The sequence below is a fragment of the Nematostella vectensis genome, chromosome 3, assembly GCF_932526225.1.
Source record: "Nematostella vectensis chromosome 3, jaNemVect1.1, whole genome shotgun sequence".
NCBI lineage: Eukaryota > Metazoa > Cnidaria > Anthozoa > Actiniaria > Edwardsiidae > Nematostella > Nematostella vectensis.
The window spans coordinates 4,339,867-4,365,000 of NC_064036.1; the positions used below are offsets into that span (position 1 = coordinate 4,339,867).

The following is a 25,134-nucleotide window of genomic DNA, read 5'->3' on the forward strand; positions in this document are numbered from 1 at the left end:
CGAATCGACCCTCGATCGAACGAGTCTCCTGCCGTCCATCAGCGGTGTTGCCCATAGCGTAGCCTTCGCCATGACGATGAAACAAGATGGCGGCAAATCGAGAACTGTTTGATAACAGCTAAACGACCTCGCTTGCCGATCTTTCCCCTTCTTTGTCACGTCTCTGCATCGAAAGATTTATGGTTAACCTGAAAACCCCATGATCTTAAAGGATCGAAGAAGTCTTTGAAAAACGACTTCGGCGGCTGTCACCATGGTAAGGTTGCGGTTATGATTTTCACCACCATCGTTTATTTTCTTTGAATCTTGATTGTACTTAACATTTTCAGATAGAACTAGATTTAGGTAATTTGATCAGTTCTTATTAATCTCCGTGCTTGCCAATTTTATCGTCCTATTTCACAAGATGCATTTGTAGAAACACAGCGTACATTTTCCACAACATCAACAAGATTATGGATATTAATTTTGCCTGCTATTTCTTATTACAATTCTAACAAAAAATATCAATAAATGGTGACTGTTGACCATTTTTTTGATACTATAATTATTAATGTTGTAAATAATTTTAGTTGTAATTGCTTGAATAAACGACTCTCCAAAATTATAGCCTTCTTCAAATAAGCGCCTCTCCTAAGGGAAAGTAACGAAAACAGACATAACTACCCCTTACAGCATATATAATTGATATATTTAATATCGTTGATACCATTAATATTCATTATACTCTTACCATGTTGTCAAAAATCACTTTTTATCTAAAGATATAGCTGGTTTTGTAATAATTAATGCCTTGTAGTGCCTTGCTTGGAATGTAAAAATTAAAATACAGTATAACAAACATTTACAATATATAATAATAATCTTATATTCAAAACTACTTATCTTCCAGTCGGGTAAGTCAGGGGAGAGTGTCAAGGTTGTGGTAAGATGCCGCCCCATGAACGAGAAGGAGATCGCCAATGGACACACCAGGTACACTGTCTTAACAGAACAGGAAGGGCAGATTTTGTTTTATTAATAAAACTGGGGCAGCAGATAACTCAAGATCTTGTGGATCCTGGGTACCAGAGCCTCCAGATTTCTCTCTTCCAATGATGCTCAGCCCAAATGCCCTGACGAGCAAAGCGAGGAGGCTCTGGGCAGGCGAGTAGCTTTTTTTAGTTCCAGAAATACAGATTTTGTATTCTGCAGCTGATTGGTGAACGAGATTGTCATAGTAACACAAAACCATATCTGGTCAGCTTTTCAGCACGTGTAGTTGTTGCTTACAGTCAAACAAGTACACATAGGTTTTTAACACTAGTTTTGACAACAGTTCTTGATTCCCCTTATTGTTTTCGGGCTGGGGCTGTAGGGATCTTGCAGTTTGTACAGAAGGCGGAGATGAAGCTAAGCCCGCTGCATTGGGGTGCGAATGGTGACTTCCTGGGCTTTTCCAACCCATTGGTCTCCATTGCTCACATGTCCTTGCATTTGTTGATTTGAATTTTTACAGTTCTCTATCAATGATTCTCTAGCTTTCCAAGCTGCCTTATGCAGTTTCTTATTGTAAGGTATGCTGGTAAAGAATAATAAACATACGTTCTACGACTCATCTCTTCTTCAAATTAGATCCAGTCAACAAATTAAACTTGCAGATATGACAGAAATTAGTGCAGGAAAATTTCTCCATGGGCCATTAGGCGATACTTAATACTTTTAATCACTCAAGTATTAAAAAACAACAAAATTTTGAAAGCTTACAGCTCTTGCGCAGTGTGACTGGCTTCATACTCACAAAACCGGTTTAAGTAGGTTTGTAATTCGAGACTGGAACTGAAAAAAGCTATTCGCCCATCCTGAAGTCCAGAGGCTCTGGTACCCAGGATAGATCTTGTGGTTTTGTAATCAAAATGTTACCTTTAACAAACTCTGTTCTCCTGACCTTGGAATTCTGAGATTTTTCTGGTCTTACAAGTTAGGCTTCCACTGATCTTAGACTGAGTGCCCCATTAAGAAATATTGAAAAATAGCCTTTTCAGACCCTGAAGAAAGCTATTTTATGGACATTGTTAATTATTAGGAGATGTCTTCATGAGTAAAGATATTATTGCTTCATTCTCCAGGGTTGTTGAAATGAATGTAAAGAAAGGACAGATTGAAATAAGAAACCCTTTGAAGAAGGATGAAGTTCCTAAAATGTTTACTTATGATGCAGTCTATGACTGGAAGTAAGTAATTTGTGAGTTAATTCTTTATTTGGTAACATTTACCCTTTAACCATTCTTCCTGATTTCTCACCAGTTCTAAGCAGATTGATCTATATGATGAGACATTTCGTCAGCTTGTGGAGTCAGTCTTAGAAGGTTACAATGGTATGTTATCGTCAGATCCTAATATGATGGATCCAGGGGGATCACCTAACTTGGATTTAAGAAGGAATGAATACAGCTATTCAGCCCAGTGATTTACCCCTCCCCCCACATGCGGTGCCATCTTTGGTATTCCCCCCTCGTCCTTAGAGTGAATCAATCGAAAAAAGTACATCACTGCAAATAAACTGAAAAAAATATCTAAAAATATTACAACGAAAAGCAACCTTTAAAAATGTAGAGATTTTTTCTATTCAGGCACATTGAATACCACTTGTTAGCTACAATTCTCAAATTCATCATTGATCATTTTCTTTTATGTCTTTGTCATTACAGTAATCGTAAAGAAGCCCTTTCTGACACTATAACCCAGGAAATTTCTTCTTGCTAATGCTTTAGGTATACTTTCTAGGTACTATATTTGCATATGGTCAGACAGGAACAGGAAAGACCTTTACCATGGAAGGTAATATTACTGTGAGGTTTGTACTGTGTGTGTATATTACAAAGATCTTAATGTGACTTTGTGGTCAGCCTTCTTTAACAGTCTTTCTGTTTTCAGGTGTTCGTTCAGATCCTGATCTTAGAGGAGTGATTCCAAACTCTTTTGATCATATCTTCACCCACATTGCAAGAACTACCAACCAGCAGTACCTTGTGAGGGCATCATACCTTGAGATTTACCAGGAGGAGGTCAGGGACCTGCTTGGGAAAGATCAGAAGAAACGCCTGGAGTTGAAGGAGCGACCAGATACTGGGGTGTATGTGAAGGTGTGTGTTATCCCCTGAAAGAAGAAAAGTTAGAAGTTTGATTTGGAAACATATATAGAAAAAGAAAAATAATAAAACATTTAAATTAGTGTTTGTGTATATAGCACAAATTATCTTGCGATACATTATGATCAAATGAGCTTCACATGTGACTCAATTGATACAAATTGCTCCATGCAGGGTATAATTATGAGTGTGAATGAGTGTGTATGCATTTTCACTGAAGATGGCTTCACAGATCCGCATCCCCAGTGGATCTTTTATTTCCCCCAATACATGTTTATAAATAATGGTAAGAGATAGGACCTTCAGAATAGATGACAGACCTACATAGTGCAGGGCCTTTGTGACTCTACTGCATTGCATTGACTGTACATTTAGAATAAAGGGAATTAATATTTTCTCTATGACTTTTTATAGGATTTACAGTCCTTTGTTTGCAAAAGTGTAAAGGAGATAGAGCATGTAATGAACGTTGGTAATCAGAACAGATCTGTTGGGTGAGTATTTAAATTATGTTGTTTGGCATCTTTACTTAAAAAGCAAACTTGGCTAAACAACCTAACTGTTTCATGGCTTGTCCATTGAAGTGCAACAAAGATGAATGAACACTCCTCACGGTCACATGCCATCTTTATTATCACGATAGAGTGCAGCCAGGTGAGACACATTGCCTGTTCTCTTGGCTGGTTTTTGCAGATATAATCATTTGTTTTAACTGGAGTACCCCATGCATGCCCAATTTAATTAGCAGAGTTTCTGTAGATGAAGTGCCAGGGCATGGAATGCCGTGCTCCCCTTGACAAGAGCCGAAATTTCTTTTTTTAGCTTTTTCAGTCCTATGGTTTACCTTAAATGGATAACACCTTTTAAATTGTTATTTTTATCATTGTTGCTAAAAATGTTTGTTGCCAACATTGTGCTGCGGGTTGCCTCTTGCTTGGTTAACTGTGTTTTGTTATCAGTTTTTTTAATGTTGACTTACCTGCAGCCTTATTACTATTTCAGCTGAATGCAGTTGGCGAATGTCATATCCGTGTGGGGAAGCTGAATATGGTGGATTTGGCAGGAAGTGAGCGGCAGACCAAAACAGAAGCCACTGTAAGTTTGGACATTACAAAATAGTTTAAACATTACAAAATAGTTTGATCATTACAAATTAGTTTGAACATTACAAAATAGTTTAAACATTACAAATTAGTTTGAACATTAGAGTGCTTGCAATAAAAGCATGAAACACTAAATAATATTTAGTACTATTTTGTAGAATTTAGTACTATTTAGTTAATTTATAAAAATAGTTGAAGCGTGAAGGCGGTGTAGATTTCAAGCTCTCTCAGTGAACGAATGTATGATGAATCGTTGAAATCATAGCTTCAACTATTTTTACTAAATTCACTATAAAAGTGCTAAATTCTACAAAAAAGTACTAAATATTATTTTAGTGTTTCACGCTCTTATTGCAAGCACTCTACAGATAATTGTTAGCATTGTGCACAATTACAATAGATGAAACAGTATATTTAAAAAATCAATTCTGCATTTTCAGGGTGACAGACTGAAGGAAGCAACAAAAATAAATCTGTCCTTATCTGCCTTAGGAAATGTGATATCTGCTTTGGTAAGTTGTTTCTAGGTTGCCCACTGTACTTCTTGTTATTCTATACAACCACTCTTTATTTGGATATTTTTATAAAATCTTATTAAGACTAAAGGGTTAGTCTTAGCAAAAGCATCCTTTAAGAACCGTTTTGTCTTTTTATTTTTTTGTAGCTGATTGTTTTGCTACAGTAGATAGAGCATGATCAAAAGATTCCTTATGATTTTCAAATGTCCTCTACAATTTGTTTTGGGTAATGATCCTTCCAATAATGTAACAGTTATTTGTTTACCTTCACTTCTAGGTTGATGGAAAGAGCACACATATTCCATACAGGGACTCCAAGCTAACTCGACTATTACAGGGTTAGTCTTGTAAAAGGGTGGTCTTGTAGGGGTAGGGGTAGTCTTGTAGGGAGTAGGAAAAGACTTGTAGTCTTGTATAATTATTTCCTTTAAATATGTAAATAAAAGAAATAGTGCACAATAAAATGAATCCTGAATTCATAGATCCGACATGTCAATCACGCGCACACGGATAGCCAATCAGGAAAGAGATGATGCAATAACAGCCATGAGGTCCCACAAATCCCACAAAAAGTCGGCAATCAACTGCAGAAGAGATATTTTTCTGCAAATCTGGACAAGTAAAATAAGCATCTTCCGATCAGCATAGAAAGTTTTAGTCCTGTTTTCTTTGACCGGCCACTTTGAGTGTATAGTTTGGAACCAAATTGCAGAAAAACATGTAAAATTTCTGCAAACGAAAAACAAAAAGCAAACAAACCACATATACAAGAACAGTGTAAGTCCTACCATTAACATTGTGTTTGATATTATTCTAGTTAACTTCAATTACATATTATAAGAATGAGACTGTCATTTGTATTATTGCTGTACTTAAATCTTGACGTTTGATGATAAAACTTGTAAGTTTAATTAAAAGTCATGTGTAAACAGCGAATTCGGCATTCTCTTCTACTTTTCCCCACACTTAAATCACTGCAAGTTGACAAAAATAGCTTTGAAAGCACATAAACACATAGTACCTACCAAAGAGAGCACCGCTTTATCTTATCACTTCCAAGTTTTCGTATTCGAGCTGGATTCGTGTCATTTCAATTCAACAACCAAACTTGTAGTTATTTTTTCTATGCTTATTTACAAGATTTTCACCAAGCTTGGACAACAAATCAATTTCTATCATCAAGGTGACCGTGTTTTATTTCCCAAGTGGCAGGAAAACCCCTTATATACGTCTATATTTTGGACAAACCCGAGCAGGATTGGCAATCTTCATGCAACGTAAAATTTATGTGGGACTTTTGTGGGACATTTGGTTTGCACTTCGCTGGCTTCTATTTGCTGCTTTCTGATTGGGTATTCGTGCACGTGTCGGATCTATGAATCCTTGGGGGTAGTTTTTTAGGTGGTGTTCTAGTACTGTAGGGTAGCGGTCTAGGTGTAGTCTTGTTGAAGTGGGGGTTTGGGATGGGTGGGTACAGAAGTGAGTAAGTTCCATTCAAGTCAAGTTCGTTTCTATTTTTATTTATAGATTATTGCTTTTATATACTCACATGTGACAAACCTTCTTCTTTTCTAAATCTATTTTTTGTTTTGTTATTATCGTTCATCTGAAGATTCTTTGGGAGGCAACGCCAGGACAGTTATGGTTGCAAACATTGTAAGCACATATAAGCACAAAATTGAATTTAGAGTGGTCTATATTTCACACAAAAAATGCTTATATATCAATTTATTCTCTTTTATTATAGGGACCTGCCAGTTACAACTATGAAGAATCCATCACCACACTGAGGTAGAATACTTCACAGTGCATTCATTATTATTGTCTTACCTGTTTCTAACTTTGGCATTACTATTGGTTCAGATATGCAAACAGAGCAAAGAATATCAAGAACAAGCCACATATTAATGAAGACCCAAAAGATGCCTTACTAAGGGAGTTTCAAGAGGAGATTGCCAGGTATCAGGGACTTTTAACTGAGAGTTTGAGTATTCTAAGATCTCTTGCCAACAATTCCCAAATGCCAACGTCACTTTTCACTTCTGTCAGTCAAGTTTTGAATTACGTATAGTACTCTCTTATTGGTTATCACATGGCTCGGTTTGAAGCCATGTAAATGTAGGCCAATGAAAACAGTACAAGGCTTTGATGGACGTCTAGCTATAATGCACTTTCTTTCTTGGAACTTATGAGGGTGAGTTCGCAAAAAACATCACAAGAAAAAACTACTTTTGAAAGACAACTACTGAATATGCTTTTAGTTTTTATATTAACTAATTGTATGGTATTTATTTGTAGGTTGAAAAACGAATTGGACCGTCGTGGTGGAAAGAAGAAGAAAGTGAAGAGAAGGCGAGAAGATGGTGAGTTAATGACAAAACTTTAAAGTAGTTCAGTTTATTACTTTTGTCACATCTTTATACCTTGATTTCTATACATTTTTCCCGTAGATTAGATGAATGGCACTTAATAATGTCCAATATTCTGATAAATGTAGGCACGGTTTTGTTCCTTTCCATTGTTTTACCTTGTTCTCAAATTAATTCGCTCCAGTGGCCTCTATTTTCTCATACTGCAATGCCAGCATGAATTTGTCAGTGTACTGAATGGCCCTCTTCTTGTGCATAGTAGCACTGTTGCTGTTTGATAAAAAAAAATGTCTTTGTAAAGGCACTGAAGAAGAGGTAGACGACGAGGATGAGGAACAAAGCCAAGCACAACTTGAAGAGATAATGAAAGCAGAGCAGGAAAAGATTGAACAAGAGAAGAAAGCCCTGCTGGAAAACCATAGTATGGTGGCAGAGGTGAGACATCTCATTACAATTAAATTTATACAACGGACCATGTAATATGGGGAAAACCCCAATCACAACAGACCATCGCTATGGGGAAAACCTCAATCACAACCGACCATGCGATGTGGGGAAAACTTAAATAACGGACCTTGCACTATTGGGAAAACCCCAATCACAACAGACCATGCGCTGTGGGGTAAACAATCACAACCGACCATGCGCTGTGGGGAAAACCCCAATCACAACCAACCATGCGCTGTGGAGAAAACCCCAATCACAACCAACCATGCGCTGTGGGGAAAACCCACTATTGGGAAAACCCCAATCATACAACCGACCATGCGCTGTGGGGAAAACCCCAATCACAACCAACCATGCGCTGTGGAGAAAACCCCAATCACAACCAACCATGCGCTATGGGGAAAACCCACTATTGGGAAAACCCCAATCATACAACCGACCATGCGCTGTGGGGAAAACTCACTATTGGGAAAACCCCAATCATACAACCGACCATGCGCTGTGGGGAAAACCCCAATCACAACGGACCATGCGCTGTGGGGAAAACCCCAATCACAACCGACCATGCGCTGTGGGAAAGACTTAAATAACGGACCTTGCACTATTGGGAAAACCCCAATCACAACAGACCATGCGCTGTGGGGAAAACCCACTATTGGGAAAACCCCAATCATACAACCGACCATGCGCTGTGGGGAAAACCCCAATCACAACCAACCATGCGCTGTGGGGAAAACCCACTATTGGGAAAACCCCAATCATACAACCGACCATGCGCTGTGGGGAAAACCCCAATCACACCGACCATGCGCTGTGGGGAAAACCCCAATCACAACGGACCATGCGCTGTTGGGAAAACCCCAATCACAACCGACCATGCGCTGTGGGAAGAACTTAAATAACGGACCTTGCACTATTGGGAAAACCCCAATCATAACCGACCATGCGCTGTGGGGAAAACCCCAATCACACCGACCATGCGCTGTGGGGAAAACTTAAATAACGGACCTTGCACTATTGGGAAAACCCCAATCACAACAGACCATGCGCTGTGGGGAAAACCCCAATTACAACCAACCATGCGCTGTGGGGAAAACCCCAATAACAACCAACCATGCGCTGTGGGGAAAACCCCAATAACAACCGACCATGCGCTGTGGGGTAAACAATCACAACCGACCATGCGCTGTGGGGAAAACCCCAATCACAACGGACCATGCGCTGTGGGGAAAACCCCAATCACAACCGACCATGCGCTGTGGGGAAAACCCCAATAACAACCGACCATGCGCTGTGGGGAAAACTTAAATAACGGACCTTGCACTATTGGTAAAACCCAATCACAACGGACCATGCGCTGTGGGGAAAACCCCAATCACAACTGATCATGCGCTGTTGGGAAAACCCCAATCACAACCGACCATGCGCTGTGGGAAGAACTTAAATAACGGACCTTGCACTATTGGGAAAACCCCAATCACAACCGACCATGCGCTGTGGGGAAAACCCCAATCACACCGACCATGCGCTGTGGGGAAAACTTAAATAACGGACCTTGCACTAATGGGAAAACCCAATCACAACGGACCATGCGCTGTGGGGAAAATCCCAATTACAACGGATGCGCTATTGGGAAGACCCCACTCACAACGGACCTTGCGCTATGAGAAAACCCCAGCCTGGAGTCGTTACGGTAACAACAGACCATGCGGTATGGGAAAAAAACCCAAATACAACGGACCTTTCGCTATGGGGGAAACCACAATCACAATGTACCATTCGTTATGGGAAAAACCTTTTCTCAATATATCGAACATCGATATAATGACTGAACTGTAGTATATAATCCACATCACATATCAAATTTATCATATTGATTTTGCGCATGTATTTTATTTTTGCAGGAGAAGGAACGTTTAATGGCCGAGATGCAGAGGAAGGCCGCACATCTCAAGAAGAAGCAAGAAGCACAGGCAGCTCTTGTGCAAAAAATAAAGGTACACTCCCATTATAAACCATTTTAAGTGTAGAAGTGTACACCTCTTGGTTCGCAGAAAGTTTAGTTACGTCACATTATAAACAAAAGTGCAGTTTAGTTCTGTACAAGTGTTATACAGTTGTTTTAATTAATCTAGTGTTGTTATAATTACGAAGCCTTAAAGAATGTTTATCGCCTCTCAATCATGATTTGTTATCTTGTCGTTCTCTCCGTAGATGATGGAGAGCAAGCTCCTCGAGGGAGGGAAAAGCATTGTGGATAAGACCTCGGAACAAGAGCGAGACCTGGAACGGAAACGGCAGGAGATCGCAGAACACAAAGTGTGTACCTGGTACTTTCAACACAGAAAACGTAGAATTTGGCTAAGAAAAATATTTCGAGCTAGCTGGAAGTTCGAGTTATCTTTTATATGTTATCCGAGTAAAAGTGACTGAAAGTTAAGTTCGGACGTATAAAGGGAATGGAGCTAAGTTCGGGTTAATTGGAAATTTGAGCTTTTGTTCGAGTTCTACTGTAATTATGTTTTAGTGGTCTCGTGTGCCATGTTGACGGTAACGCTTTATGGTTTTTTGCCCAGCGTCAAGAGCGAGAGATGCTACAAAAGCTCGAGGCGAAAGACGAGGACACGATCGAGATCAAGGACACTTACTCCAACCTGCAGCAGGAGGTGGACGTCAAGACCAAAAAGCTGAAAAAGGTTATATATATATTAACAATCATCAGTCCCGCATTTATAAGTTTACTGTGGGTTCCGCTGAAGGTAAAGACTTTGCGATTTTACTGACTTTTTAATGCTTTAAAATCAATCAGGAAATAAATCAACATATAAGTGAAGTGGTTTTCACTGTTTGTTTTAATATAATAGTTTCGGGCTTTAGCCTTCGGATATATCCCTGATGCCATCACCCCTCGTAGTCCGAAGCTTGTCTGTAGTTTTTTTGTCACCCAGCTGGATGACTAATACAACAAAGAAAGGATTCTCGGGCCCAGGTGGCGCAGTTGGCAGAGCGTCTCTCTCTGTAGTGCTTGTGCCTCAGCACTGCGTTCCGAGTTCGATTCCCGGTTCCTACGTGAGTTGGGTTAGTTGTCTTGCCTTGGCTTCGATGGTTTTTCTCCGGGTTCTCCGGTTTTCTCCCCTCAACAAAACCAAACTTTCGATTTAGCTGTGATCCGTGGTCAGACTTTAGTTGTATGGCGGCTGCCTGAGGCGCCTTCGCATGCCTTAACTCGATCACGTCTGAATATGCTCTCCCGTAATCCAGTATCTAGATGCAACGAGAGTGATTAGCTACTACAATTTATTTTGTATTCATTTTTTGCTAAGGAAGGAAGCATTCACCATTTTTTGCACGTCGACACGTCTGAAGGGCGTATAGTTTATACAGTCTTTTAGTAAACCCAAGCATGTGAATAGGAAACGTCGCAATAATAAGAGGACATGCAAATCTGCGTTTTAGAATCCATTCATGCCTCTATCAAATAGATAATCGGGTATTTATACCACTTGGATTTGTCTCGCAGCTGTTCATGAAGCTACAGACCATCAAATCTGAAATAACGGAGCTTCAGGAGGTCCACATTCGCGAACGACAAGAGCTGGAACAAGCACAAGATGAGCTTACCCGAGAGCTGAAGCTCAAGTGAGTAATAGACCGCGATTGAATCCCTCCCCAGACTACCCTAAAGCGTCCTGAGCCGCCCTCAAACCGCCTTATACGTCTTGGCTTTAGACTAACTAGGACTTCCCTGCCGCATCTTCGACCACCTTAGACTTCTAAGACAGCTTAAAAATCTATAACCTAAAGCGTCTCAGACCGTCCTAAAACGCCTTAGACTTCTTTGAAAGCTTTAGAATATTTAGGTTTACCCTAAAGGGTCATAAAACGTCTTAGACACCTTTAGACTATCTAGGACTACCCTACAAAGGCTTACACCTCTCAAAACCGCCTAAAACCTACAAGAACTATTCTAGGTTGGCCTAAACCGCCTAAGACCATCTTAAATCGTCTTAAATTATTTTAAATAGCCTTAAGACGTCTTGGACGGCCTTAGATCATCTTAGGTGCTGTACCTTTTAAATTTCGAAATTACTAATGTATTTATCTTCCGCATGTTTTTACTTAAAAGTATGTTTAACTGATTGTAGGATCCTTAGCACAACGGAAAAACGTACAACGTATATTCTATATGTTTTGTCTCATCGCCTCTCTTGTGCTTGTCCGCAGATCCTTGATAGTCGAGAGCTTCATCCCAACAGAAGAGAAAAATAAACTGATGAACCGAGCCATCTATGATGAAGAAAACGAATCATGGAAACTAAAACCACTCGCAGAAAACAATACGTACGTCGCAGCTTTGTTCGATTATTTTTGTAAATCAATAAGTCACACCCTCTGCCGTGAAGTTATGGGACGTGTCAGTGCATTGTGATCGTTCAATATTCCGTAATAATCCCATAATGTTATGTGACAGTTTCTCGTGGTCGTTAAGAATTCCGTAACCATCCCTTGGCGTGACTCTATATAACGTGATAGTGCCTCGTGATCATTAAGAACTCCGTAACTATCCCTTGGCGTGGCTCTATATAACGTGACAGTGACTCGTGATCGTTAAGAACTCCGTGACCATTCTTTAACGTGACTCTATATAACGTGACAGTGACTCGTGATCGTTAAGAACTCCGTGACCATTCTTTGAAGTGACTCGTGATCGTTAAGAACTCCGTGACCATCCGTTATGTGACGTGACCGTTCTCCATAATTGTTAAGAATTTCATTACTACCCCTTGACGTAACGTTATGTCACGTGCCTCGTGACGTCCATCGTTCCATGACCATTGATTCCATGCTCTGAGTTCATCAAACTTGAATCCAGCTCATAACTTCGTGTTTGTCAGACATGTGAACACGACAAAAGTGTCATCATGCAACATTGCTGATTCCATGCCCCCTACTCATAGGTCGTTGCTGAAGGGGGGGGGGGGGGGTCATTTTCTTTGTATTGCTAAGGGAGCGGGAGGGTAGTTTTTCCATACGTATTCAATACTGGAGTACAACAACCCCTTACTCCTCCTCCTTAGTGACTATACCCTTCGCTGCCCAACTTGACAGAGGTTTCATTTGTCATTGTCTCACTTGACAGTAAACAAGAGATGGCCAAGCGACCGGTCTCAGCGATGGGTAACAGGCGACCGACCACAACATTTGCCAAAAGGGCTGCTGAAATGGGTGGTCATCCTAGATACAAGGTAAGTGTTAGCCTGCAAGCCAAGCGTTCCTGTGGCTTTTAGAAACATGTTCGCCTGCGTCTCCCCAAATTGCTCTTACCAGGTAGATCATAAATGTCTAACTTATGCAGTTGTTCTTGCACAATGTTTACACTGCATCTTCCCTGTATGCCAAGCCTTTGGATTTTAGCGATTACCAGGTTGAGAATAAATTTAATATATTTAATTTCTAACTTATGCAAATGTTTTTGCACAATGTTTAAACTGCGTCTCCCCTGTATGCCAAGCGTTCCCTTGGCTTTAGCGGAGACGAGTTAGCCTGCGTCTCCCCTTAATGCAAAGCGTTCCCTTGGCTTTAGCGGACGAAACGATTTAGCCTACGTCTCCCCTGTACGCCAAGCGTTCACTTGGCTTTAGCGGATACAAGTTAGCCTGCGTCTACCCTGTATGCCAAGCGTTCCCTTGGCTTTAGCGGAGACAAGTTAGCCTACGTCTCCCCTGTATACCAAGCGTTCACTTGGCTTTAGCGGACGAAACGATTTAGCCTGCGTCTCCCCTGTATGCCAAGCGTTCCCTTGGCTTTAGCGGAGACGAGTTAGCCTGCGTCTACCCTGTATGCCAAGCGTTCCCTTGACTTTAGCGGACGAAACGATTTAGCCTGCGTCTCCCCTGTATGCCAAGCGTTCCCTTGGCTTTAGCGGTTACCAGGATGGGAATAAATTTATACCTTTTGTTGTTAAACAATGTTTACACATTTGAAAACGCCATTTTGTGTTTGGTGTACAAAAACAATTTTAGACCGCCGGTTTATGAGCTCGGGTGGCATGTTTGAGAGTACTTCTATCCGTATGCGTCCGTTATCTAACAACCGTACTTGTGTCTAACAGGGGGAGAATATCATCATGATCGAGCTAGACATGCCTAACCGCACCACCCGGGACTACGAGGGGCCCGCGGTCGCCCCCAAGGTCCAGGCGGCACTAAACGCGGCACTAGAAGAAGAGGATGACCTAACTCTTGATGCCGAGTAAGTAAAATTACTGCATCGACATTCTTGGACGTATGATTCTGCGGTGGTCTATTACACTGACATTGGCCTTGACTTTGACGTGGATCCTTTACGCTGAAGTTTATTCTAAACTTGACTTTGACTTTTACTACCCGGCACCCTTCTTCTACATAGAATAACCTCTGACCGGTCTTTCAAGACTTGGACATGTCGTGAACATGTTTTGCAGCTTTATAGCACACCGATTTATTTTTAGGCCATAAAAGTATTTTTAGTACATTTCTGTTCGTTCTATATACGATTTCTCATATTTTCTCATTTTGTAGTTTACTTATAAAGAAGTCAAAGGTGAAATCCAAGAGAAGAGACAAGCCCTCGAGGGGAGAGAAGTCAGGGTGAGTGATCCCGTGTCTGGACGTCATTGCACTTGTGTCCTACAAAAGAATGCTTACAGAGTTCATAGTATAACTAGAAAGGATTCAGACGAGAAAAACTAGATGTCTTCTTCTTAAACAGATTAGCTTCGCTGATGTTTCAAGCCCTAACCCTCATATTTCGTCTGTCGAACCAATAAGAGTAGCTCAGAATTACCGCCTTGTGCCGCCTGTCGAATCAAAACAGAGTACACGAGTACGGTCACGTGCCTTCTGTTGAACCAATAAGAGTACAGGATTGCGATCACGTGCTGCCTGTTGAACCAGTAAGACTACATGGCTACGATCACGTACTGCCTGTCGATTGTATAATCAGGTTGATAATACAGATGTGATAAGTCAGTACTCATTATTTCCATCCTTTGTTTTATTCAGACGCAAAAGCAAGAGGCCGCAATCCGCTGCCCCTCCTCAAGATTCAGCAGACTCGCAATATCCCAAGTCGCGCGGCTTGGTGGCGGACAAGAAAGTTTTCTAGTATTTACTAACTGTTATGCTACGCTATGTAAATCCATTGACGTAAATCGACAAACTCAAAGCCTGATCAGTGCGCAACCGCAACATACGTTTCCGATCTTTGCTGGAGCGGAGCAGCAGGGAAAAGCAAGTCTGTAGCAGCTCAGTCCCTCCTATCCCTGTAGACCATGTTACCCAGTACCTTCTTTCCCTGTCGACCGTGTTAGCCAGTCCCTTCTATCCCTGTCGACCGTGTTAGCCAGTCCCTTCTATCCCTGTCGACCGTGTTAGCCAGCCCCTTCTTTCCCTGTCGACCGTGTTAGCCAGTCCCTTCTATCCCTGTCGACCGTGTTAGCCAGCCCCTTCTATCCCTGTAGACCATGTTAGCCAGTACCTTATTTCCCTGTCGACCGTGTTAGCCAGTCCCTTCTATCCCTGTCGACCGTGTTAGCCAGTCCCTCCTATCCCTGTCGACCGTGTTAGCCAGTCCCTTCTATCCCTGTCGACCGTGCTAGCCAGTCCCTTCTACCCCTGTCGACCATGTTAGCCAGTCCCTTCTATCCCTGTCGACTATGTTAGCCAGTGCCTTCTACCCCTGTCGACCATGTTAGCCAGTCCCTTCTATCCCTGTCGACTATGTTAGCCAGTGCCTTCTCACCATGTCGACCGTGTTAGCCAGCCCCTTCTATCCCTGTCGACCATGTTAGCCAGTCCCTTCTATCCCTGTCGACCATGTTAGCCAGTCCCTTCTATCCCTGTCGACCATGTTAGCCAGTCCCTTCTATTCCTGCCGGCTATGTTAGCCAGTCCCTTCTATCCCTGTCGACCGTGTTAGCCAGTCCCTTCTATCCCTGTCGACCATGTTAGCCAGTCCCTTCTATCCCTGTCGACTGTGTTAGCCAGTCCCTTCTTTCCTTGTCGACCGTGTTAGCCAGTCCCTTGTATCCCTTTCGACCGTGTTAGCCAGCCCCTTCTATCCCTTTTGACCGTGTTAGCCAGTCCATTCAGCAAGTCTGTAGCAGCTCAGTCCCTTCAGCCATCCTCGGGTACCCAGCGCGTCGCGGTCAGCGTAACGAGGCGCAAGAGTGAGGCGGCGGAACGAGGAGGGGTGAGAGAGAAGAGAAAGGAGCTTCTTTCTCCCGCCCCTTACCCCCTCCGCCGGCCTTGTTCCGCCTCGTTCCTCTGTGACTTGACGCCCGTTGTACCCGAGGATAGCTAGTTGTCTGCTAGGTTGAGCCTTATGAAATGAATAACTGAAACCTTAGCCTCCCTCACAGGCGATTTTAGGCAGACGTAAAATCGTAAAACGTAAATCTATTATATTGGTTGTCTTATTTATTTTACTTCTTTGTATCTATGTTGTCATTGGCGTCGCACGTGAAGTGTTACAAGAAACAATTATTTCAAGTGGCCAGGTCACGAGTTTCCCGTGGGCCACGGTTTACAGCAACCTGGCAGTTAAGGAGAGACGGAAGTCGAAAAAAACCTACATAATTAAGTTTTTGATGTTTCTCTTAATCATCCGGAGTTCAAGAAGTTCCGTATACATTAAGCTCTTACTGTTGCCCACTGGAAACTTTTAAATGCGCGAACTTAATGCTCAGCTAAATACGTAGCCAGTCTTGTTTTAGTTATAAATATGCTTTCAAGGACAAAGTTACTATTACAAATACTGCGTTATTAAAAAAAATAATGATTTCTGCAAGACATTGAGCTCATTCCATTTGTCATCTATAGTCCAGAGGTACCATTTGTCATCTATAGTCCAGAGGTTCCATTTGTCATCTATAGTCCAGAGGTTCCATTTGTCATCTATAGCCTAGAGGTTCCATTTGTCACCTATAGTCCAGAGGTACCATTTGTCATCTATAGTACAGAGGTACCATTTGTCATCTATAGTCCAGAGGTACCATTTGTCATCTATAGTCCAGAGGTTCCATTTGTCATCTATAGCCTAGAGGTTTAATTTGTCATCTATAGTCCAGAGGTACCATTTGTCATCTATAGTCCAGAGGTACCATTTGTCATCTATAGCCCAGAGGTACCATTTGTCATCTATAGTCCAGAGGTTCCATTTGTCATCTATAGTCCAGAGGTTCCATTTGTCATCTATAGTCCAGAGGTTCCATTTGTCATCTATAGTCCAGAGGTTCCATTTGTCATCTATAGTCCAGAGGTTCCATTTGTCATCTATAGTCCAGAGGTTCCATTTGTCATCTATAGTCCAGAGGTTCCATTTGTCATCTATAGTCCAGAGGTTCCATTTGTCATCTATAGTCCAGAGGTTCCATTTGTCATCTATAGTCCAGAGGTTCCATTTGTCATCTATAGTCCAGAGGTTCCATTTGTCATCTATAGTCCAGAGGTTCCATTTGTCATCTATAGCCCAGAGGTTCCATTTGTCATCTGTAGTCCAGAGGTTCCATTTGTCATCTATAGTCCAGAGGTACCATTTGTCATCTATAGTCCAGAGGTTCCATTTGTCATCTATAGTCCAGAGGTTCCATTTGTCATCTATAGTCCAGAGGTTCCATTTGTCATCTATAGCCCAGAGGTTCCATTTTTTGTCTATAGTACAGAGGTTCCATTTGTTATCTATAGTCCAGAGGTACCATTTGTCATCTATAGTCCAGAGGTTCCATTTGTCATCTATAGCCCAGAGGTTCCATTTGTCATCTATAGTCCAGAGGTTCCATTTGTCATCTATAGTCCAGAGGTTCCATTTGTCATCTATAGTCCAGAGGTACCATTTGTCATCTATAGTCCAGAGGTTCCATTTGTCATCTATAGTCCAGAGGTTCCATTTGTCATCTATAGTCCAGAGGTTCCATTTGTCATCTATAGCCCAGAGGTTCCATTTTTTGTCTATAGTCCAGAGGTTCCATTTGTTATCTATAGTCCAGAGGTACCATTTGTCATCTATAGTCCAGGGGTTCCATTTGTCATCTATAGTCCAGAGGTTCCATTTTCCGCCGGCTCCCGTCACACTCATATGGTGTCCGCGCGGCTGGCGAATGGTAGGGGGGACGGCAAGTTTTTTTTTTGGGGGGGGGGGGGGGGTGGGGGGGCTGCGATTGTTTTAGCTTCGATTATGGGTGGGGGGGCTCAATTTCAATGCATTGTTTATGTCAGGGCCTATTTAAAAGGTATTCTCATTAATTTCCGCCTCCTAGAAGTCTGGTTTGAATTTAAGTCTTACACATGTACCAAAGGCTCATAAGTCAATATTGGAATTTGACTGAAATGCATTGTGTCCGGGCCGGAGAGCTATTGCAAAGCTCATAACATGACTCTGCCCCTTTAAAGTATGCCTCAACAGGCCCGTACCCAGGATTTTTCTTGGGGGGAGGGGGGCAAAACCCGAAAAAGTGGACCTAATTTTTCCGGGGGTGGGAGAGGGAGGGAGTAATCTGATAAAAATCTAACCACCTCCGAAAGAACAAAAAGGGATTTTTTATGCCTTTGCAGTGTCTCTACGGGACATTTATTGTCGAATTTGGCTACATACCAGAGTGATCTTGCTTATGATTTTTGACTACAAATAGCACGTCTATTAAGAACCAAAAGTGGACTTTCGGCCGTTGTGGGGGGTGCGTTCGCACCCTCTGCATCCCCCCCCCCCCCGGGCCTGCTCAAGAAAGCAAGCACTTTGGAAACAAAACTCGATGGAAACAACAACAAAAAAGTTGTGCAGGTGTCTCCGACCAAACACAAGTTTCTCCGTGGAGCACGGTTTACTCAACAAACCGACATAAGAGATGAAACGGAAGCACGAGTTTCTCCGTGGAGCACGGTTTACTCAACAAACCGACATTAGAGATGAGACGGAAACACGAGTTTCTCCGTGGAGCACGGTTTACTCAACAAACCGACATTAGAGTTGAGACGGAAACACGAGTTTCTCCGTGGAGCACGGTTTACTCAACAAACCGACATTAGAGATGAGACGGAAACACGAGTTTCTCCGTGGAGCACGGTTTACTCAACAAACCGACATTAGAGATGAGACGGAAACACGAGTTTCTCCGTGGAGCACGGTTTACTCAACAAACCGACATTAGAGATGAGACGGAAACACGAGTTTCTCCGTGGAGCACGGTTTACTCAACAAACCGACATTAGAGATGAGACGGAAACACGAGTTTCTCCGTGGAGCACGGTTTACTCAACAAACCGACATTAGAGATGAGACGGAAACACGAGTTTCTCCGTGGAGCACGGTTTACTCAACAAACCGACATTAGAGATGAGACGGAAACACGAGTTTCTCCGTGGAGCACGGTTTACTCAACAAACCGACATTAGAGATGAGACGGAAACACGAGTTTCTCCGTGGAGCACGGTTTACTCAACAAACCGACATTAGAGATGAGACGGAAACACGAGTTTCTCCGTGGAGCACGGTTTACTCAACAAACCGACATTAGAGATGAGACGGAAACACGAGTTTCTCCGTGGAGCACGGTTTACTCAACAAACCGACATTAGAGATGAGACGGAAACACGAGTTTCTCCGTGGAGCACGGTTTACTCAACAAACCGACATTAGAGATGAGACGGAAACACGAGTTTCTCCGTGGAGCACGGTTTACTCAACAAACCGACATTAGAGATGAGACGGAAACACGAGTTTCTCCGTGGAGCACGGTTTACTCAACAAACCGACATTAGAGATGAGACGGAAACACGAGTTTCTCCGTGGAGCACGGTTTACTCAACAAACCGACATTAGAGATGAGACGGAAACACGAGTTTCTCCGTGGAGCACGGTTTACTCAACAAACCGACATTAGAGATGAGACGGAAACACGAGTTTCTCCGTGGAGCACGGTTTACTCAACAAACCGACATTAGAGATGAGACGGAAACACGAGTTTCTCCGTGGAGCACGGTTTACTCAACAAACCGACATTAGAGATGAGACGGAAACACTAGTTTCTCCGTGGAGCACGGTTTACTCAACAAACCGACATTAGAGATGAGACGGAAACACGAGTTTCTCCGTGGAGCACGGTTTACTCAACAAACCGACATTAGAGATGAGACGGAAACACGAGTTTCTCCGTGGAGCACGGTTCACTCAACAAACCGACATTATTAGAGATGAGACGGAAACACGAGTTTCTCCGTGGAGCACGGTTTACTCAACAAACCGACATTAGAGATGAGACGGAAACACGAGTTTCTCCGTGGAGCACGGTTTACTCAACAAACCGACATTAGAGATGAGACGGAAACACGAGTTTCTCCGTGGAGCACGGTTTACTCAACAAACCGACATAAGAGATGAAACGGAAGCACGAGTTTCTCCGTGGAGCACGGTTTACTCAACAAACCGACATTAGAGATGAGACGGAAACACGAGTTTCTCCGTGGAGCACGGTTTACTCAACAAACCGACATTAGAGATGAGACGGAAACACGAGTTTCTCCGTGGAGCACGGTTTACTCAACAAACCGACATTAGAGATGAGACGGAAACACGAGTTTCTCCGTGGAGCACGGTTTACTCAACAAACCGACATTAGAGATGAGACGGAAACACGAGTTTCTCCGTGGAGCACGGTTTACTCAACAAACCGACATTAGAGATGAGACGGAAACACGAGTTTCTCCGTGGAGCACGGTTTACTCAACAAACCGACATTAGAGATGAGACGGAAACACGAGTTTCTCCGTGGAGCACGGTTTACTCAACAAACCGACATTAGAGATGAGACGGAAACACGAGTTTCTCCGTGGAGCACGGTTTACTCAACAAACCGACATTAGAGATGAGACGGAAACACGAGTTTCTCCGTGGAGCACGGTTTACTCAACAAACCGACATTAGAGATGAGACGGAAACACGAGTTTCTCCGTGGAGCACGGTTTACTCAACAAACCGACATTAGAGATGAGACGGAAACACGAGTTTCTCCGTGGAGCACAGTTTACTCAACAAACCGACATTAGAGATGAGACGGAAACACTAGTTTCTCCGTGGAGTACGGTTTACTCAACAAACCGACATTAGAGATGAGACGGAAACACGAGTTTCTCCGTGGAGCACGGTTTACTCAACAAACCGACATTAGAGATGAGACGGAAACACGAGTTTCTCCGTGGAGCACGGTTCACTCAACAAACCGACATTATTAGAGATGAGACGTAAACACGAGTTTCTCCGTGGAGCACGGTTTACTCAACAAACCGACATAAGAGATGAAACGGAAGCACGAGTTTCTCCGTGGAGCACGGTTTACTCAACAAACCGACATTAGAGATGAGACGGAAACACGAGTTTCTCCGTGGAGCACGGTTTACTCAACAAACCGACATTAGAGATGAGACGGAAACACGAGTTTCTCCGTGGAGCACGGTTTACTCAACAAACCGACATTAGAGATGAGACGGAAACACGAGTTTCTCCGTGGAGCACGGTTTACTCAACAAACCGACATTAGAGATGAGACGGAAACACGAGTTTCTCCGTGGAGCACGGTTTACTCAACAAACCGACATTAGAGGTGAGACGGAAACACGAGTTTCTCCGTGGAGCACGGTTTACTCAACAAACCAACATTATTAGAGATGAGACGGAAACACGAGTTTGTCCGTGGAGCACGGTTTACTCAACAAACCGACATTAGAGATGAGACGGAAACACGAGTTTCTCCGTGGAGCACGGTTTACTCAACAAACCGACATTATTAGAGATGAGACGGAAACACGAGTTTCTCCGTGGAGCACGGTTTACTCAACAAACCGACATTAGAGATGAGACGGAAACACGAGTTTCTCCGTGGAGCACGGTTTACTCAACAAACCGACATTAGAGATGAGACGGAAACACGAGTTTCTCCGTGGAGCACGGTTTACTCAACAAATCGACATTAGAGATGAAACGGAAGCACGAGTTTCTTCGTGGAGCACGGTTTACTCAACAAACCGACATTAGAGATGAGACGGAAACACGAGTTTCTCCGTGGAGCACGGTTTACTCAACAAACCGACATTAGAGATGAGACGGAAACACGAGTTTCTCCGTGGAGCACGGTTTACTCAACAAACCGACATTAGAGATGAGACGGAAACACGAGTTTCTCCGTGGAGCACGGTTTACACAACAAACCGACATTAGAGATGAGACGGAAACACGAGTTTCTCCGTGGAGCACGGTTTACTCAACAAACCGACATTAGAGGTGAGACGGAAACACGAGTTTCTCCGTGGAGCACGGTTTACTCAACAAACCGGCATTATTAGAGATGAGACGGAAACACGAGTTTGTCCGTGGAGCACGGTTTACTCAACAAACCGACATTAGAGATGAGACGGAAACACGAGTTTCTCCGTGGAGCACGGTTTACTCAACAAACCGACATTATTAGAGATGAGACGGAAACACGAGTTTCTCCGTGGAGCACGGTTTACTCAACAAACCGACATTAGAGATGAGACGGAAACACGAGTTTCTCCGTGGAGCACGGTTTACTCAACAAACCGACATTAGAGATGAGACGGAAACACGAGTTTCTCCGTGGAGCACGGTTTACTCAACAAATCGACATTAGAGATGAAACGGAAGCACGAGTTTCTTCGTGGAGCACGGTTTACTCAACAAACCGACATTAGAGATGAGACGGAAACACGAGTTTCTCCGTGGAGCACGGTTTACTCAACAAACCGACATTAGAGATGAGACGGAAACACGAGTTTCTCCGTGGAGCACGGTTTACTCAACAAATCGACATTAGAGATGAAACGGAAGCACGAGTTTCTTCGTGGAGCACGGTTTACTCAACAAACCGACATTAGAGATGAGACGGAAGCTAAACAGTCCCACATAAATATAGATGGCTTTTTGTGCGTTTTTTGGGTAAGATTTTGTTTGTAATTTATGCAAGACATTGGATCTGCTCCACGTACAATGGAACTAGTCTTTCTTTATTTGATCACTTCACGTTGGTTTCCTTGATTTCCCCAAAACCCATACAGCAGGGAATTTGTAAATCCGATAATAGAAATTCGTATTGAAAAAAAAAGAGAGAGAACGAAAAAAAATGTTTAAGTTAAATAAAAAAAGTGGTTCTTTTATGGCTGACAATGTGCAAGATACGGAAAATGAATAAACGATCCTCCCTGCTGCTCATTCGCGCGTGTAAGAATCCTGCTATGCGGATTATTCGCTTGCCCGGCGCACCGCAGATGTTCCTAGGCTTGATGTGCGCGGTAAACAACTTGTTTTTCGGTTACGTAGTCAGTGAACGGTGAGACAGAAAGTACCTGGGTTTTCGGGGATGAGAAAACAAAATTATTTTTAAAAGTGTTGTATGTGGAAAGGACAAAAAATGATAAGATGAACTTTTGACGTCGACGATTCAAGCGAAAAGCTGCAAAATATACTCCTGTGTCTCAAAGTGGAAAACAAAACTCAGAATAACAACAAAAAGAGGGCAGGTGTCCCAGTGCAAAAAATCACTTCGACTTCTTGAGAAAAAAGTATTCATGTTGTTCAATTATTCGTGCTACCATTTTACTAAATGGGTCCAGGAAGGACAGATAACTAGAACGGAATTTACTATCGTCGCTGTTCTAAACGGAATCACAATTCTTCCCGCAACTATTCTCAATGTACTTATTCTTGTCTCAATATGGCGAACGCCAGCTCTTCATAGACCGTCTATAATACTTATGAGTAACCTCGCTCTCGCGGACATTGGCGTAGGAGCTGTCGCCCAACCGTTAATGCTCATTTGGGCGGCTCTGGAGTTGAATGTCGAGAACTGGCCGATGAGCACGTATTGTTACGTTGCCGCCTTTTTTGGCAACTCGGGTTCTGTTTTTGGCGCCGTTTCTCTGCTCAGTGTGACAGCAATTGCCTTTGACAGGTTTCTTGCTTTACATTATCATCTGAGATATACCGCGATTGTTACTGTAAAGAGAGTTTCTTTCTTATGCTTCATTTTCTGGTTTATTTCACTTTTATGTGTAGTTGTTTGGTTTGTACTGGGAAACAGTATTTACAGCTACATGGCAGGTGCAGTTATGGTTATGTGTTTTGGAGTCGTCCTCCTGAGCTACTATAACGTCTACAAAGTAATTAAAAGACACCAGAAACAGATCAATACAGCACAGTCAAGCTTTTCTGAAGAAGCTAGCTCTGCTGGAGAAAACGCGAACAACATGAAAAAGTATAAGAAATCTGTTTTAAACTCCCTTTTGATTTATTTTGTGTTCATAGCCTGCTCCACACCTTTCGTTTGTGCCATAACGTACTTTGAGATCACTCAAGATAATAGTTTATCGCCAACGCTCTTTAGACTTTCTACCTCACTTCTATTCGCCAATTCCGCCATCAACCCTATAATCTACTGTTGCAAGATGAAAGAGCTTCGAGAAGCCGTGTACCAGAGTGTCACGTCTCTGAACAATCACTTAGGAATCGCGAAGATAGAAGAAAAGGAGAGACATTAAAAAAATAGAGGGTGGAACAGTGTTTGAAACGGTATTCTTAAAAAAAAAAAATTGAACACGTGGACCGCATCCCGCACCGACTTTAGGCCAATCCCGTGCCAAATCCCTACCTGTGGACGAGCACGGGTTCGAGCACGGGAATAAAAAAATCGAGGGATCTGGGTCTATTTTTAAAGATGGCGGCGTGCGAAAACGTAAACACGAACTAATTCCTGTAAAGTTTACGTGAAAATGCTAACACGGTTAGCTAACGACTGACACGGTCTTTGGAGATATGATTGACTCCCATGATAGACAATTACCTTCTAAGGAATTGATCGAGCGAGCTGGATAAACGAGTTTTTCAAAAATATTTTCCTTTTAAGAGCCATTACATTTTACCTAGAATTTAACCTAGAATCATATTTCGGGTTAAGCTTTTATTATCATTTGAAAGTTTAACATTTCGTGTTTAAGTTTAACATTTCGTGTAGTTTTTTATGACATTTTGCGGCGTAATAGAAGGTGGTTCTAAGTGAAAGCTGAGGAAAGAAGGAAAAAATCTAAATAATGTTCTATGGCGTAAATTTCAGCTGAATTTTCCATGGATTTGATGAGTGTTCAAGGCTGCGCTATTGTTCTACTACTCGTTTGGAAATCCATATTCTAATGACAACCGTACTGTGGATAAAAACACGAGACTTTGTTACATTAGTAATTTTTGTATTTTACCAAAATACAAGATATGAGCTCTCTTTCCATTTACTCAAATTCCCTGAGGATGAGGAAGACCTCCCCCCCCCCCTTCCACTCCCGCCACTTTTTTTCAGCCCAGTCAATAGTCCAGTCAATCTATGAATTTTTATGGCCCACGTGGAACTTATTGCAATAGAATTATTCTCAGCGGATTTTGAACTAGTTAACATACTAAAAGTCCCCAAAAATCCCTTTGGTCGAACATCCTAAAATTTGTGTTTTCCATTTCGGAACAAAACCACAGGGTA

General features: G+C 42.5%; 2 protein-coding genes across 2 annotated transcripts; both read left to right on the forward strand.

The window, feature by feature from the left end:
* The first annotated feature begins 23 nt into the window (after positions 1-23).
* Positions 24-16,397, forward strand: LOC5512580 (kinesin-II 95 kDa subunit). The gene is made up of 25 exons (XM_001632849.3): positions 24-256; positions 893-975; positions 2,109-2,213; positions 2,287-2,357; positions 2,767-2,820; positions 2,917-3,125; positions 3,546-3,625; positions 3,716-3,785; positions 4,134-4,226; positions 4,675-4,746; positions 5,030-5,090; positions 6,365-6,408; positions 6,500-6,543; positions 6,616-6,711; positions 7,051-7,115; positions 7,423-7,556; positions 9,473-9,565; positions 9,783-9,887; positions 10,145-10,264; positions 11,089-11,207; positions 11,793-11,909; positions 12,709-12,814; positions 13,681-13,820; positions 14,129-14,197; positions 14,612-16,397. Exons 1-25 carry the CDS (start codon positions 254-256, stop codon positions 14,712-14,714), a joined length of 2,256 nt encoding a protein of 751 aa, XP_001632899.3. The 5' UTR covers positions 24-253; the 3' UTR covers positions 14,715-16,397.
* Positions 16,398-20,854: 4,457 nt separating this feature from the next.
* On the forward strand, positions 20,855-24,163 carry LOC116618407 (adenosine receptor A3-like). Its single transcript, XM_032382012.2, has one exon. The coding sequence runs from the start codon at positions 23,183-23,185 to the stop codon at positions 24,149-24,151; it is 969 nt and encodes a 322-aa protein (XP_032237903.2). The 5' UTR covers positions 20,855-23,182; the 3' UTR covers positions 24,152-24,163.
* The last annotated feature ends 971 nt before the right edge of the window (positions 24,164-25,134 follow it).